The sequence below is a fragment of the Accipiter gentilis genome, chromosome 18, assembly GCF_929443795.1.
Source record: "Accipiter gentilis chromosome 18, bAccGen1.1, whole genome shotgun sequence".
Taxonomy (NCBI): domain Eukaryota; kingdom Metazoa; phylum Chordata; class Aves; order Accipitriformes; family Accipitridae; genus Astur; species Astur gentilis.
The window spans coordinates 866,484-884,881 of NC_064897.1; the positions used below are offsets into that span (position 1 = coordinate 866,484).

Here is an 18,398-nt window from a genome sequence, read left to right on the forward strand (position 1 = left end):
TCCTATCAAGTAGGTCATAGCCCAAGCAAAGTAATGAGTAATAATACTCAGAGTGTAATTGTATCTACTTCTACACTAGATCTGAATTTTGCAAAAGATCTGAATACTGTATCTTACGCTTAGAGTAACTGTCTTGAATTCAGGGCTCAGATACACCAACAAGTCAATCTTGATGTAACTGAAAGCTAAAGATTGCAAGCAGAATGGCAGCTTTAGAGCAGTCACTGTCTCAGCCAGTGCAACTACGAGGTTATATGGATTACCTTAGACCATTTTCTCCTAATGTGAAGTAATATTGCCTGGCAACCAGAGTGGCAAAAAGGGTTAAACTAATAGCAATCTCTGTTCCTCAGCATATCTGCTGTAACTAAAGCTGTTGTAAACTGCTACTGTGTCTGAACCAAGAGATAACCTATTTACCTGCCTTAAACACATGAGTTGATTTGTCTGTATTGAACTCAGTGAAACACAAACTGACTTTGCAGGCTACGTATACAAGACAGGAAAACTTATATATTTGAACAAGTAAGGAAAGATTAAGGATATCTGTGAAAGAAAACCAAATATCTGGCAATCTGTAAGTATGAACACTGAAAAGCTGAAAAATGCCCTGTTAATGTTCGTCACCTTGATAGCTATCACAAGACTTCCCATTCTCTCCTCATTTGCTTTATGTCCTGCACTGATTCACAACAGATTTTACAGTACCTCTCAGCAGAAATGAAATTGCAGAACCAGTCTGAGGTAGTGCACAGAGGATATCAGTGAGTCCTATCTTAAGTTCAAACTGGATTTATTTTTTTAAGTAAGATTTCAAAAGAAACTGCCAGGAATTGTGTGATTCTTTTAAGAGGGGAAAAAATACATACTCATGATTGTTTTTATTTTGAGAAGACCTAATCTTAAACCATTAATTGCCATCATCTGTAATGATTCTTTGCATCACTGTGGCATTTTGGAGCCCTCCTAAGGACCAACACCAGGACTCTTGTGCCAGCTATTATTAAGTTACAGTTACAAAACAAGTGATGATTCTAAGGTATTAGAGCAGTTCTATGGGAGGGCCAGATCCTGTTCAGCTGACTGGTACTGGCTGCCTCACCTTAAAGAACATTGAACTCATTCATTTTAATACAAAAAGCATCTGGAGTCAAATTATCCCATAACTTGTATGTCATCTCCTCTCACACCCAAAACCACTCTTGCTCAGTCTGGCTCAAAGGTAGCCTGTGCTGACATCTCTTCTGTTTTCTTCGCATTGATATCACACCACAATCCTCACCAAATACAGCTCTTTCTGAACTCCAGGTATACTGTTTTTTTGCATAGTACACTCCTCCTCTTAACATTTATGTTCTGTAGGAGAATCTTACAGAAATAATTTTAACCACTAGTGGCATCACTGCTGTATGCAGGTGAACTGCACAACCATGCCTAACAACAAAGACTATCTAATTGGATAAAAAACCCACTCAAAATCCCATTCAAATTCTAAGCAAAAATACACAAATTCTGAAAGCCTGAAACTTGGAAGAGATTAAAACTTAACTCAGGAAAGGCAATTTCTTTTTTTAAATATTCTCTTGATTATACAGATGAGCTTGCCTTTAAGTAAGAGGGAATATGCAATATGTGTAAGAAAGCAATGAGACAGAGAACACATGGTAGGACTGCTGCTGCCATCCATAAAAAGAATCTTAATCCAAGTGGCAGTACATGTGCTACATGGCAATGAGATCAGGGTACAAGGACGGACCCAAAGGACAACAAGCACAAGTAGAAACTAAACACCCAACTAAGATATTTGAATTTTCAGTTAAGTGAGAACTATGTTATTCTCATGCAAATTATGCTCTGTGATGCTGAAAGGATAGAGAAAGAGCATTCAGAAGAATATAATGAAAGAAACAAATAGCTGTGAACAGATGAAGGAGAAACTGAAAGAGCTTCATATTCAGGGAATGAAAAAGGTGAGACAGAAAGGGTAACTTCCACGATGTGGAATTCTTCACTCCGTTATGCCTGTCTCCTCATTTCCTTGCAATTTCATGATTGGTAGAATTTTATTTGCATGAAAATAGGATGAGAATTCTGCACTGCCACATACGGAATGTGTGAAGAAACGACTAGGTGAATCTTGCACTGAATCATGAATCCCACAGCTCTCATTTCAGAAAAGTTTGATTCCTCTTCAGTGAACACTACATATTTAGGGAACGTCACTTGACAGATTGGATCAGATGTTTTATAAGCACTGAATGAGTCCAATCCAGTCCCTTAAAAATAGCACTATTGGTTGTGTTTGTGGTGCTTTTTCTAAATAGCAAAGCTGCATCTAAGAAAAACTGAAATACTCTGAACATTGAGAAGGAGCATTATCTCCTGACCTTGGACAAATCCCTTCATTTAAAATGGAAAAGCAAAACAATGGAAGGTATTGGTAGGAATTCTGGATAAGGTCAGAGTCTTTATCATCAGCAAAGAAATGAAGAAAAGGGATTTTTACAGGAAATAGCACACCATTCACAAAGCCAATGAATAAAAGTGATGATAACTCAAGATGAAAGGATCTGCCCTTGGGAGAGAGAGAATGCATGAATGACCTCAGGGATTCCTTCCCCCTGTTCTCTATGATTTCATACAGCAAAGTAGGACTGACAGAAAGAGTTAAAGTGAGGTCTTGGTTTCACAGTTAGTAACTGAGTTAGAGATCCTCCTGGCAATATGCCTGTTAATAATATGTTTTAAATGCTTTATTGATTAAAGCACAAAAAGATTGTGATGCATACAGAGCAGCACACTTGGCTTTCTGACAGTGAGCCATTCAGAGAAATAAAGACATATTTTAAGTAATTTGAAAGAGTCCTAGAAGGAGTACAACAAAGCTAGGAACTGAAGTACATACTGAAAAGGTGCTCTTGGCTTAAAGTGACCCTTGGTAGGCTGTAATTACAATAGAAGTTAATTGCTTTGGAAGAACACTTGAAAACAAACACTCTTTGAGACAGAAAATTGGGAGTAGGATCACCTGGAAACTCTCATTCCATTATGAAAGAGAACCAAAAATGAAGTCTGCAGAATCCATTTTTAACTCACAGTGGAACAAAACAACCTAAGACTTTTGGAAATTTTGTAAGGGAAAATCAGAGCTCATAACACTCTTTATTCCAATGGCTTGGTAGTTAGGGCATTACATGCCGTGTTAGAACACGAGGTCCTGTTTTCTATTCTTTTATGTTTATTGAAACCAAAGAATCCCAAGCCCTTATCAGGCTATCAGTTATCAGTACTGGCCCCAAGGGTAGAGCACCTTCATGAGTCAATAATGAGTTAGTCTGACTTTACAGCCCAACATTTCCCTTGAACATGGGTAGCAAATCACCATGCAGGGGTCTTCAGTATCATTTCCTCACATTTCAAATGAATGTTCTAACCAGACTACTGTGTACATTCTGTCTCCCTATTTTTGAAGATCATTCCACACAAAAGCACTGTGAAAACCAGAGTCTTCCCACAAAACTTACTTTTGATAAAAAAGAAAAGGCTTTTGCCAGAAAACTCTCATTAGATGAAAGGATTTTTTAGGTAAAGAATGCATGGCTTCAGTAAGTTCTACCTTTCTACAGCTCCTTCCTGAGCTGCAAAGGAGCTAAATATGGCTCCATCACAGAGTCCTGAAACCCGGAAAATGGTGGATTTCCAGATGAACTACACAATCATCGCGCGTTATACAGTAATTCAAGACAGAGGTTTGACTTTGGAGAAGTTATTCACAGTGAATGACCAGACGAGAGAACTTTGGATGTCTGAAAGAATGTCCGAGGAAGGTCTCCATATTGATACAATGTCATTTTACACATGGCAGGAAAAAATCACTTTAATTATGAGACTCTGGTAATTCTAGTTAACTTTGTCAATTCTATTTTCCTGTAATCAAGAAAGAGCTGTATGTCTCTCCTGAAAACAGTGATTCAAAGAGTTTAAGTCCTGAAATTTGTAACAAACAGAACACCAGACTGGAGGCAACAGCTTGGGTCAGGTAGGCACAATGGACTAGAAAAGTCCACAAGAGCAGTTACTCTATGATTCCAAAAAACATAAGCTATAACAACCCCTGCTGCTCTACCAAGCTTACAGTCTTCCATAGAAAAGACTATAATCCTCAAATTTGCAATGTGTCACAGCGAGAGGAAGAAGCAAAAAGTAGACTGCATACTAGAGAAGTTAAAGCGGTTTTATGTTATTCACATGCATATTCATACATTGCATAGATCCCTGCAAGTTAAGACCTGAGATTTTTTAGCCTTAAGACCACACAGTCCTGTACCATCAGTTCTCAGCTCTGGAATCCCAAGAATTTCCAGGTGGACTAGGAGAATGAAGGGGAGGAGTGTAGCTGACCATATGAAGGTGCATATGGACAACGCATCTCAAGTAAGTGAGCTTGCTTCCTCCTCCAATGATTATCAATATGAAGTTCACACATTGAGTGTGTTCCCTCTGTAGTCCCTATTTTATGCAACCTACCTGAAGGAGGATCTTGATTCATCAGAAACAGGTAAAGTAGAGAACTGCTCTGCTAAGAGCTGCATAATGCCTGGAAGCCCCTGTGAGGGGCAACTGCAGAAGCAAGGATGGTGCTTCAGGTGGGCTTTCTCCCTTGAACGCCCGGGGAGTACGTTCAGCTCACATCTGATGGCTCTACCTCTGCTCATTAACAATCAGGCCTGACACAATCTGTTACCTGCAGCAATAATCTGGAGTGGAAATAGGTATAACGAGGTAACTTCCTGCCACTGAGGCAATCGGGTGAGGGGTGCTCCTAAAAAATCTGTTCCCAGACAAATAAAAGTCAAAGTATGCTTGATGTCCAGGGTGAACAGGGTAGACTAGATAATTGTGGTTTAGGAAAAAATACCATATGGCTGATGTCTCAAGGTATGTAAAGTCAGGTACCACTTCAGGTTCAAATGGGTAAACCTAACATAAGAAGGATCAGCTCTAAAGCTGTAAATCTCTCTGACTAGTTGATGTAAAAGATGCTAAAATGTTTGCCTTTGCTGCAAATGCAGTAAGTCACGACCAAAGCTCAAATTGTTTTTTTTTTTTAGTATGATGTGAGCAGCTCATTAAAAACCATTGTAGGTACTGGGCTAAAAATCCCCTGAAATCACAACAGCTTTGGCCAGGACAGGATAAACAGTTACCCTGGCTGATGTTTCTAGGTACCTTCAGGAGGCACAAGACTGAATGAAGGAGCTGACGAGCACAGAGAAAGGAGTGCTGGCACATCATGACAGTGGCGAAAGCAGGACCTGCACCTGTGATCTACTAGTCTGAAATGGCTCTGGCTATCTGCCACAATGTTTGAGATCCTTGGTGTTGGACTGATAGTGGAAGTACACTTTCCAAAGCAAGCCCTCATTAAGGCAAAAAAGAAAAGATTATTCTGTCCCATATAACATCCAGTAATGTTCTCTGTCATAAGGTAATCCGTGGCAGAAATGCCCAAATTGAAATTTCCACAGCTCACATCTCTCGTGTTTGCTGCAGAGAGGAAATGGTCTTAGGGGACTGCATACTCGGCTCTCCAGGCAGGTAGCTGGGTGCTCATTATAAATGGCTGAAAGGCTACTAAAAATGGAAAAGGAGCCATCTGCAGAAATCAAACCATTCTTGCCACAACAAGGGAAAATACAGAACTAGTGAAAACACTACCTTAATTGCTGATTATATGCCATGAATATAGATAGACCAAAGCCCTGCCTGTAAGCCACTCTTAAGAAATCAGGGGTGGCATGTAATACAGGTACACATACAACATGTCCCAGCCTGGCAAAGCTGGTCCTTGGTGGTGTGATTCTCCAAATGACTTGAAGTGCTTCCTACACTACAGAAACAATCTAGACAGAGGTAACCTTTAGCAGTAGCAAAGTCCAGGACAGTTCCAATGCACTTTACAGTTTATACAAGCACTTCAACTGAGGGTAAAATAATTTGTAGGGATCTTGGGAGCCACCTTCAAGGGAAGGGAAGAGAATTACATTCCTGTATCTGAGGTGGGCTGGAAACAGCCTTTTTGATGACCCAAGAAGTCAGTGTGCAATGGCAAAACCTTAAGCTGTCCTGACACACGAGTTGAACATGTCTTGTGAAGGAGTGAATTTCAGTGTAGAGTTTGGGTTTCTGAAGACACTTATAGCGATGGTATTACTGCCATTTGCACCATTATCCTGGCCTTAAACATGCAAGGGAAATGACTGCGCTTCCTTAACTTCAAGATGGGCTCAATGTCCTATTGTGTTGCTCTACTGAAAAGAAGTTTGTAAAACTCTCTTCTTGAGACAAGAAGGAACCAACCTTACATCTTCTAGGGCCAGAAGAACATTTTATTGCCAAAGTGAGTTTTTACAACAGTGATCTCTGGAAAGAATGGAAAAGGTAGATTGAAGGTGAGGGAGAGAAACCTAGCCTTTGCAGTTGTTCTGAAGTCATTTGGCTTCAAGCCCAAATGAACCTGATACATTGACTGCTAAAGAGTACAGGGAGGGAAATGGAAGAGGGTGAGAATGGGTCAGGTCCACCTCTTCAAAAAGTGCTGATCAGAGAGAGGGTAAGATCAAAGAAACGCTCTGGATAGTACATCATGGTTGTGTCACTAAAGCATCTGAAGAATTCATGCACTCTAGTAAGGCCTGTGATGATGACAATGTACCAAGTGACTGCATTTTTAAAGACAATATGAAAAATATATCATAAAATTTCTTGGTTCTAAGAGTTGATGTAAAGAGTAGCCAAAGAGCAAAGCATTACCTTTAATTAGGAGATGAGGACTTCTTGAGTTTTAAGACCAGACAGTTCTGCAGTTCTGGTTCCTCAAAGACAATGTTTTCAGCTGCCTGTCACATCTTTGTAAGGAGTTGACTTATTTGTAATGAGGCAGCCCAATGGCATAACTGACGCTATAAAATCTTTTTTGTGTCCACAGTATCAAGTTCCATGTAAAAGAAAGCTTCAGGATATCAACAGACAATTGCTCTATAAAACCCCTGTAGCCTTTTCAAGCAAAAGACAGTGCCCAAGAGGAGAGTAATGCTAAGCCAGTGAGACTTGATAATTTACAATATATATAATGATAAAGTGCTAGACTGCTGGATGACTTATCTTTACAGTTGTAGACTGCAGGGCCACTGAACTTATGAATTCTATCCAGGGCTGCAATAGCAAAAAGAGATTTGGAAACTAAGTACATGAATAAAAGCAACTTCCATTGCTGAAGATGTGGCACTGGACGAAACATTTTGAAGATATGTGTATTAGTAGGATTGAGTAGAAATTTGGTACTTCTAAAGTTGTGTACCCACACTAGAATGGTTTTCATCCAGGTAGGCAGGGCATGATATACTGTGTTTCAAACTGATGCTGGATTTAGACTGAATGATATGTGAAATGCATTAGCACACTCCTCTAATCAGGTAGGGCAGTATCATGCTATGACGGGAAAAGTAGTCCTGGCAAATAGGTTCTCAAGGAAAAGAAGGTAAAGGAAACTGGGGAGGTCTCTGTGACTGCTCCTAAGAAATACACTGAAAATATTTTCAGAAAAAAATTGTGTTGTACTATACAAAACAGAGATTTGAACATAATTTTAAGAGCTGAAGGCAGTGCTCAACTAACTGCAAGATAAACTACACCAGATGTTTAAGAAGACCTGAAAACACTGGTTGTGCCCTAGATTTATAGTAAGTGCAAGGTGTTCTGCAACAAGGTGGATGTAAACATACCTTGCAGATAATGGTAATGCTCTGTTTTTAAATGCTTGGATGTGTGCACTGTCCTTCCTAATCTACAGAACGTACATGGCTCGACATCCAGTTTATAGCAGCCACCACAGAACTCTGGCAGATTGCAGAACCTCACCAGAAGCCCACCTGCAGTACAATTAAGGCTGCACTCCTTTCCACTCTACAATGGCAATGGCCCAGGGGGAAGTGAAGAAAATGTAACTGATCTGTATGAACAGCAATGCAGTGCAACATTCACCCATCAGAGAAAAGTCATTCAGTGCCTTCTCTTTAATGAGAGTGCTCTTTACTCTGAACCCAAGTGGTTTTGTCTGAACAGGTGAGATAAAGGACAGCTGGAAGCTCTCGGGGCCTTTCCAAACATTATGAAAAAAGTTGTGTAAAAATTCCCAGGAATCATTGGATGGCTCTAAAGGAAGGTTTCTTGTAGATCATCAGAGAAAACCAATTTCTTGTCTGCCCCACAAGATCTAGATAAAAATGCATCTAACAGCAAGGAAGGAAGTGTATTTTTCTGCTTTTCTCTGTTTAAGATTTAGCCATAAGTCACAGGACCACACCGTGACTAGAACACAGGCCCCTGTACGAGTCACTCTGAGCCACAGAGGTGGCCAGTGTTGCTGTGGCAAAATAAGTGGCATAGGCAGTCATGTCTGACAGCAGTCCTGTTCTCCTAAAGTAATCTCATGTAAGTTTATTCTTAGCCTTGGCTGATATTAAGGGTTATACAGATCATAGTCATTTTAATAGTATGCAGCAAATGACAGGGGACTAGAAATTATTGTCTCAGGGCCTGCAATTGAAAGCATCTTTCATCAGATTGCTAAAATTACATAAAGTCATCTACTTTTCCTATTCTCCCAAGAGTGCCTGCAGGAGGGTCAAAAATCACAGTCCATTTACAAAAGGTGGTGACAAAGTTTCCTGAGGAGCCTTCCAGTACTTTCTAAACCAGCTGTTTAGAAAGCATCTGAAGATACATGGAATTTCATGGAAATGTCACTACACTTTCGAGATGTAGTAAGACTCCATTAAAAAAATAAACGGTGGATTTTCTGAGCATCAGACATCAGTAGAAATAAACAAGTAGAAAAGTCCCTAAGTTATAAGCCACCCACTCAGATCTCACTTACTAATTAAATTTCTTTTCAGCTCTAGTTAATGTTTTTCTAAGGAATCAGTTGTTCAAACACAGCATGTTCATAAACTCTCAGCTCTTGGCTGATAGCTGCTAATACGGGAGGTACTGAAGAGTTAAACAATGTAGTTTGCAAACCGGATTTTTAACTACCTCCCTAAACCTATTTCTGGAGTCTATGTTCAGCTTGGAACTTGCAGACCTGGCGTAACTAAGAAGCTTGTTGCTAATCGTAACTTAGTAATTCTATTTGCCTGGACTCTTGTAAGCAGTGTGAGCTTATTTTCAGGTTGGATAATTTTATCAGTGGGTGAGGCAGCAACGCAATGCACTATGTTGCCCAGTCCCTCTAAACCATATTGTACATACTGTTAGTGGCTGGGCAAACTCACCATTTAGACCTAGAGGACTGGGTTTTCCAGTGGTCTAGAGGCCATTTGCACACTTTTTTCCTGAATTCCTGAGAGACTATGGGTCTTACTGAAATTACAGCCAGAAGTGTGAATAGCACCTTAAGAAAGCAAGATGAGCTGCCTCATGGCTTTTGTTAGCCGCATTTAAATAATTAATTAATTAATAATTAGAATGTTAGCCATGTTTAATTAATTAAAACAGTGCATCATTAAACAATAAATTGATATGGGTCACTTGATAGGTCTGCAAACTAATTACAAATTAACAATCCTAGATAATCTCAAAATAAAGGAACATATGCCCAGGTTTTCACACGAGGGAAAATATTTTACCTCAATATTATCATCTAATACCATTTCAGAGTTGTAACACCATGCCATTTCCTACACAGTGGTTGCATGCTGGCCTATGTTTAAGCGGATGGTTTGTCATGGGTGACAAGACACAAGTGATGTGAAAACTTTATAAATATTGTCACCCACTCCAACTATTAGCCCAGCAGTCAACTAAATATTCAAAGTGAGGCTTCTGGTCTCCTAGAGGCAGTCCTTCCAGATAGGTGTGGATGCTCACGGCCAGAGCTGAGCTTGCCAAGGGCTAGCTGGACAGAGTCTGCAATGGACTCAACAGATTTAAGAAATGAAATAATGACCAGGAGGGAAGAGAACAGAATCTTGTCCTGTCAGAATCTCTTCTATGGGTGAAGAATCCCTGTCTTATAAATGGTTCATTGGGTACATCTCACCAATGCTCACTATGTTTAAAACCTAGTGGAAAGAATTATAAGTGGCGAGTAGGGCATCAGAATGGAAAACACAGAGTAATAAACCACCTGAACCCCTCCAAACTGCCGGCATCATTCAGCAGTCTGTGCTGCCCTGCGCTCTTTGTCACATGAAAAGAGTCTGGCAGAGGTCCAGCCACTCTACCCTTTCTATTCCTGAGAGGTCATTCTCACTAATGGCCATAAATGTAACATGAAGAAGACAAGCACAAGGGTGCACAATGGGTTAACTGAGAGCAAAGGCTACAGAACTATCTTCATTGTTCAATGCACTTCCTCATCCCTTCCACTCTCAGGCTCCAACAACACAAAGAAACAAGCCATGGTTCAGTCTTCAAAGAAGAACATATGGAAACTCACTAGTCACTAGGGAAAGATCTTTCAGTGGCTACTAACATAGCTGCATAATGGAAATAAATGAATTTCCAGTCATAATGTCTACATTTCAATCAAAAGTATTGCAGATTTTAAGTAGGCAAATACAGTTGTTCATTTAACACCACATATGTGACACAACATTGTTTTATATCATCGTTATCCACTTAATAGTCAATAGGCAGGTCTGCAACATGAGATTTTTCAGGAATCCTACAGCAACACATACACGCAAACACATACGAATCACATGTAGGAAATAGCCTGCATAAGGTAAGTAAGGTTAATGGCAAAAGCTTCTTTCTATGCAGAAGAAATTGAATATTAAAGCTGCAGCATTAGGAAAAAAAAGTTTAAAAACAGGAAATGAAGTCGTACAACAGATGAGAACTTAACAAAATTGGTGACCTTTCCACACAGATGAAGCCAGGTTAAAAAAAAACAAACCAAAACAAAACCAAAGGGACCAAATGAGACCAAAAGAGAACCTCCCCCCCACACACATACAGACAAAAGTGAGAGCACAACAAAGGAAGTGGAAGAAAAGTGTTACCCATAAGTAGCCGCCGTTTCACCCGCTTGTCCACATCAGCTACTGACGTGGCATTGTACTCAGAACTCTCAATTGCAGCCTCATCCTTCTCTAAAACACAAGTAAGGGACAAACATGGAGCAGTTGGTTAATCACAAGCCCAATTTTCCACTGCCTAAGACAGTTTCTTGGCATGGCACAGCCAAAGCCAAGAAGCAAGGCATGAAAGCACTAAATCCCCGTTAGAGAGTTAATTCCCTTTGAGACCCCAGGATAAAATTAAAGGGTGTTTAGGTAAAGGAGGAAGAAAGAGGGGGAGGAGGAAGAATGGTCAACCATGAAGTAATTAAACGACATACAGGAAGCTAGATTCCTACTGGAGAACAAGACGGCTAACATGAGTGCCCCAGAGAGGTGTTAAAGATAAAAATTAAAATTCAGGGATGCTAGTTAAACAAACTACAAAGACAAACTGTAAAGTGATTCAGGCTAACGGTGGCACCAGGATCTGAAGATGGCAGGCGGAAGACCGAGACAGACAGAAAGAGCTAGAAGAGTCCGGTGATGGATGGGCACGGATGCACCATAGTCTCGTACACATTGACATGTCGTGAGAAGAAATCAAACAACAGCATGCAAATTAAACAAAAACAACAACAAAAATAAACAAACAACAAACCAACCAAACAAAAAAAGATCAATTTGGGCAGTGCTGGTTGCCTGCTTGTCTATGAAACACTACTAGCTAAACATTCAATGCTAGGAAAGATGTTGCAAGAACAGGGTTTAGTAATTTTATAAGCATGCAGTAAGAGAGATGATGTCAGCAAAGGTCATTTTACAAGGTAGTCTCTGATATCCTACATGTAAGAGTTTCATACAGCATAATGAGGACTTTAGTTAGGTTATGCTTCATTAGGAATACACAGAAACAGTCACAAGTGTGGGAAGAGATGATCAGTAAGTGAAATAAAAATAAAGATTTCTGATACTGGAGAGCAATGGAGAAGCAGCAGCTGAGTAAATAAAATGATTTATACGGAGAGGGAAATGCTTATTAGGAAAAAAACCAAAATGCAAGTGGGGACTTTCACATGCAGCAAACATAAAAAAATAAAAGGATAAGTCAAGCAAACAAAGACAAAATATGTTAGACAAAGGGTCAACAAGTATTTATATGGCATTGCAGAAGTTTGCATTCTTGCAGTGATGCCTGGAATATATACACCACTGAAGACAGCAAACACTGGAATCACTGAAGTAAGGAGGAGGAGGAGGCTGGCAGGTTTTGTTTGTGGCAACACTACATGGTTGAGTGGTAACAAGAAGTTGTTTTGTTTTGTTTTTAACAAGTTCTAGATGGGATCAGGCTGCAATAGAGGCTTTTGTTTGAGGTTTTTTGGGGTTTTTTCTCTGTAAATAATTAATGAACGTCAGTTATCAGACAAGACAGGCAATCAGGAACCATCACCAGAAAGCAGGAATAAAAATTTAAAAAATAAATAAAAAAATTTAGAAGTATTCTAAGAGAAAGAACTACTCAAGAGGGAAGAAAATCAGCACAGGCACTTACATCACAAGACCAAGGAATGTAACATGGAGTTGTATGTATTACATTACACAAACAGAAAAAAAAAGTAAAAACAGGTGCAGTGTACACAGCTTTTAAAATAATTTTTACACGCTGGACAAAATAAAACATCAATCCAAGGATATTAATGAACGCTAATAAATAGAAGATCAATTATCCATTCAATAAAACCTGCTCTCAAGGCCCTCGCTCTTGCAAATTCTCTGCATCTGGAACCACCACAGGCTTTAGGGAGGGTTATTTAAACAGAGGGACTGTACGACGGAGCCCTCTGTGTTAATCAAAAGTACTAGCTGAGAGATCCCGTAAGCTGAGACATAGCTTGTGTATACAGCGAGGCAGAGTCCAGCACTGAACCTTGTTCAGCTCTACCTCTGCCAGCATAACCCCACCACACAATTTGTGCAATCAAACCCACCAGAAGCGAGTGAGGCTCTGGGCAGCCACGGAGTTTTATGCCGTGGATCTGACCAAGGGATCACTAAAGATAACTGACAGATTTCCATGGGTTTCAAGCACTCTGTCTTGCAGTATTGATAAAGGAGAGAAAAGATGATCAATGTGTGTCCATTCTTTATGAACCTCAGGAAATTACTAGGAATTTGTAAGAATTTGAAATTAAACAAACAAAAAAGTCAAGATGACCACAATGCTAATGAAAACCATTATGGATTTTAGGTTCTGAGCTGTGAGTAAGAATTTCCAAATCTTAACCTGCAGTATGCAAAAATATCATTTTGTATTAAAAAAAAAAAAAAAAAAAAGAAAAGCAGGGTGGAAAGAAATGGTGTTAAGCAAATAATATATTTCATAACCGGAAAAGTTTGCATAGCATCCCCCGAGATGTTCCACCTCTTGAACGGCTTTTTCCTACTGATAACCTGAGTGGAAGTCTATTCACTACAACTGCTGTTAATTTTTAGAATCATAAAACATACAACAGGGAAGAAAGCACAACAAGATGATTAATTTTCCCCCATAACAGCTTAGAAAAGAGGATCATTTTCCTCACCTTGCTCATGCAAGGAAGTCTTGACTCCTGAAAGTGAATGGAAAAGCTGAACTTTCATTCATAATTATGAAAGTTCTACACCTTTTTACTTCAAAAATTATTAGGGTTATGAAAAGAAATAAAAGTTGCAGAGGAGTAACAAATGCATACTTCATTAACAAACATTTTGACAAAACACACACAAACGCTTCTCCCTCTGTATAGTGTGACTTTAGCTACTATGGCCAGGAACTGCTGTTATACACTTCTCTCAGCAACGGTGCTAAACGCCTGTGAGATACAAACACACACGCGTGCACACACACACACACACATACATATGTGCACATATATATTCTATGAAGAATACGAAATAAAATGCACTGCAGAGAAGTACTTACCAATGCAGGTTCGGCCATCCGAATGTAGGGCATACTTCTGATGACAACCACACACAGGACCAGTATCTGTGTCATCACAGGTGTGTTGGCAGCCTCCATTCCCATAGTTACAGGTTACTAGTTAAGCCCCAAATGAATGTGTATATATGTATATATAAATAAAATGACAATGAAACCAATTAGTCTTGAGGGCCTTTCAGAATACGGAAGAGCAGTAACAAACCAAGACATAAGGCAACATCACATTTGTATTTGCAGTTCTTTGCATTTCTTATTCTTTCTGTGCCCCCCTTATCTTAGCCACGCTCCTGTCTCACACCCTACTCTTAATCCGTGCAGTGAACTAAAAAAAAAAAAAAAAAAAGCAGCATGTGCTACTTTTTCCCCAGCCTATTTGCATTCATCATTTTAGTATGAGTGGTTCTATCTCTGCCTAAAAGCTACATGTTTCGTATCTGTGATGTACATGGCATGAAGAAATGAGCAGACTACTAATACAGACGCGTATTTTCAAGTCTATAGACAGCATTTCTCTTTTCCTTCCCCTTCATTTTCTAAGTGGAGGAAGCAGACCAAACAGCAAGAATAGAACCATATAAGTCTTGAAATTTATTATTTCAAGTACTGGTTCTCCTAGAGTAGAAGATGTTTAAAAATAAAACAGGAAACTTGGGGTTTTTTTTCTTTCTTCTCTGAAACAAAAAATACACAGCTGTTATGGCCCCGCAGTGCACTGGCCTCAACAAGAAAGGAAACATTGGAGATGTCACTTTCACTTCCAAGCATACAGTGCAAAATGGCTTTTAGCAATTAAAATGTCCTCCAGTGAAAAAATACTGAAAATACATTAAAGCAAACATTTTTCATGAGAGGTCGTTTTGAAGTTTACACGAATTAATAGGTCAGATTCAATTTCCTTTGTTACATGATGGATTTAATTTCTGACTATTAAGACAAACCAGTTTTTAAATACTAAGCGGGCTAGCACCATTAACAACGCCTCTCGTTTGCCCCTGTTCCATTTAAACCTTTGCAGTTGCATAGCTTGATGCTGAATAACACAATTCTGATCTGACTGAATTCAGAATTCAATTTACTGTCTTTATATACAGTTAATTTGGACTAGGTTCTTTATTGGTATATACATACTGGCAGCTACAGGGGAAATCCAATATACCATTATTCATTTATATCATACTCATCATTTCAGATCACTTCAATGTTTTGAAATGTTACAGTAATTTAAATACTGACTACAGTAATTTAAATACTGCCTCCTACTAATCAGAAGGAACTTCCTCACATTGGTCTCAGCAGAATTTTCCATCTAGATAAAAGAGTTTATAAAAGAGCCAGAGTAGCAAACTGCAATATGCAGTAAAACCCAGATAATGGTTAGCAGGACTTTAAAATCATGTATCTAATCTAAACTGAGGTTCTATCTAATCCAATAGGGCTAAACTCATACAATTTCCCACTGACCTCAGTGACTCTGCTTTAGCGCTAGCTTCTTAAAATGGAGTAGACTGGAATTTTCAGTCACAGTGACTCTAAGTGAAATTTCCCACCTCTGGCGTGAGTGTCCCAGTGCTGAATAGTCATGCCACTCTCAGAAATCACTTAGGTATTTTGCTTAAAATAGAACAATTCTAAGAAAATCAACTGAGGGAGACCCACCACAGCATACCTAACGGAATTCCCATTAAAACCTCCTGTCAGTGTGGGAACCACAAGTTTACATCCACGGTCCCTGAAGTCTGGCAAAGATCACAACAGGAATTGTCCATCTCCCAAGCGAGTACAGACCAGAGGCCACTACAGGTGCAAGCATCCTTGGTCCTTCACATTGTACACTCTAAATAAAATCCCTACGTTGTTCAGAGATAGTGAGGGAACAGACTCATGTCCTAGTGGTAAGAACCATCCCCAGGAAGAGGGCCCGCCTGGATTCCCACCTCTCCTCCCAGGAATATTGCTGTTTTATCCAACTGGAAAGTATGTCAGTGAGAAAGATGGAGAGCAGCCTGATCCACATTCCCTTATTGAAGCTTGACAGTTCGGGCGGTAGGCTGGAAAATGCGAATTGTGGGTTCAGTCCCACCAGACAGAGGAGGGAATTGAACTCACATACCAAGAGTCATAAGAATCCCCAAATTCCAAGGAATTACATTAAAAAAGCCCCCTAAGCAACAACCACCCTCAGGCATTCTTTCTCCTTCTCCAGTTTTAGAACATAGCTATTAACTTCTTCTTGTGAAAAAATACACGAAGCAAACCATTCTGCTTTGCATCAAGTGGAAGCAGCATTTTGTTTCCTTCAATACACAATAACATTTTAGTTTTTATTCTTGATGCAAAACAAATTAAAATTTTACATCAATTCTCTATTCTTAAACCTCCCAGCTTTTCCATGCAGTCATGCTGAAAAAATCATTCCCCTGCTCAGCACAATTATTCACCTCTCCTCTTTTTGCCCATTCTTTGATTTCCAGTCTTTGGGGGTTAATATTTTCTTGCGGCTCGCTCTCTCTGCCACATTATGTGTGCAGCAGTAACTTTCTGGTTAATCTGGAGGTAGATGAAATACTGGTTTGCAGCCTAGCTGAGAGCTAGAGGTTGTTTCAATCTGCTGGCTGCAGCCCGACTGCCAACGTGAGCTCTCTTCTGGCTGGCTGCGTCTGGGGTGTGACCAAGCAGGGGCAGTAAGTGATACAGAAGGCAGCTGCCTGCGATATCCACAGTATTGGGCTCACACTGGCAGAGCTAATCCAGGATAAGGTAATTTCTATCTACCTATCCTCCCCTTCTTCTTGACCCCGTAAGCCTCTCGGACTACATGGAGGTTCATTCAATGCTTCTATCCCTGCTGGACTGCAGTGCCATCAGAAATTAACTTAAACGTGTTGTTTATGCCAGATGTTTAAATACATTTCTAGCCAACAGTACTTTTATTGAGGATTTTAAAGTGCAATCAGCAACAACGTGTATATTTTGAACAACTTGACTGCAGTGGTTATTTTTGGCATTCCTTGATGAAACCTCTGCTGGCAGAGATGAAAATATCTTAACATGTTTTCCCTGATCCACGTAATATGAGGGACTTTTCCTCACTATATTTGTCTATGAAAAATCGCACTAGACTGATGGGGTTTATACTAAATCCTGCAGAATCACACACTTCTTTTATAGTTTCCCTGTATACTGAAGTTACCGGTTCCTATTCTACCCAGTCAATGAACACAGGCATAGGTCAGTTCATTTTCCTGTCTCTTACAAATATTAGTAAATCACATTTTTGAAGGATTTGAATTTCTGTCTAGACTACAATTTATTTATTTATTTATTTAAAGCAACTTGAGCCAAAATTCTGACGCCTGACAGCTCTGCAGGTAAAATTGGTACAAAACCCCGTTGTAAAACATGTCATTTCAATTTTCTTCCAGCCTTAATTCTGTGGCAATGACAAACTGAGAAGTTTCTCTTGCTTAGAGGAAGAAAACCAAAACTATTTAAAAGCAAAGGGACATCCAGATCTACTCCATTTTTGTCAGAAAGCATTAAAGCAAAATTAATGAGAAATCTCAAAGTGTTCTTTTAAAAATTATTTCTGATAAATTTGGACTCTACAGCTATGCAAAAGACTGTGTGATCATTCAGAGTCTGCGACGTTAAAAAGGCAAACAAAAAGAGGCAAAATGGTAACTTCTGATAGACACAGATCACCTTCAAATATTATGAATCATGTTACAATAAAAGGGATGGAAAATAGTAAGTCATTTTTCTTTTTTCTTTTTTTTTTTTTTTTTACCGAAGGAGAATATACACATATCTGTTACAACTCAGATATACTTATCCCCACGCAGCAGATTTAAAACCAGAGTAACACCATTGCTTTTGGCACTGCTTCAGCATTCCTGTATGTTGTAAGTGCAATCAAGATGCTGTGCTCTTTCTCTTAGTGATACCCCTGATTTCCCTTAGAAACACCCTGTACAACTGGCTAAAACCAGCATCCCATAGGGAAGGCTTTGCTCGTGTTGGCTACAAACATGAGCAGGAACAGCACGCGAGCCCTACAAAGGTGCACACCATCTATGTGAGGTGTCTCATGCTGGCGGCCAAGTTACCAGTCTATTCTCCCAACACCATTTCTACTGTGAATGAAGAGCTATGGGGCATCCTGAGCCGAAGCCCTGACACTGATTCTTCAAACAGCCTTCAAACAAGACTGATTTTTTTTGCTGACTATAATGCTCAGGCTCTTGAACTGGCCAGCCACGTTTCAGGGCCTGCAAGCTGGCAGCGTGGCATCGCCTCCCTGACTGTCCACCTGCCTGTGCTGTAAGCAGCAGCATCTGTTCAGTTTG

At 39.7% G+C, this 18,398-nt stretch overlaps 1 protein-coding gene across 1 annotated transcript in view; it reads right to left on the reverse strand.

Annotated features, from left to right (window-relative positions):
* SCUBE1 (signal peptide, CUB domain and EGF like domain containing 1) overlaps window positions 1-18,398 on the reverse strand; it is a 210,512-nt gene that overhangs the window by 81,982 nt on the left and 110,132 nt on the right. The window contains exons 6-7 of the mRNA XM_049822270.1: window positions 14,032-14,148; window positions 11,070-11,159 (exon numbers count right to left, since the gene is read on the reverse strand). Of these exons, the coding sequence (XP_049678227.1) occupies window positions 11,070-11,159; window positions 14,032-14,148 (207 nt within the window). The remainder of the gene's footprint in view (window positions 1-11,069; window positions 11,160-14,031; window positions 14,149-18,398) is intronic.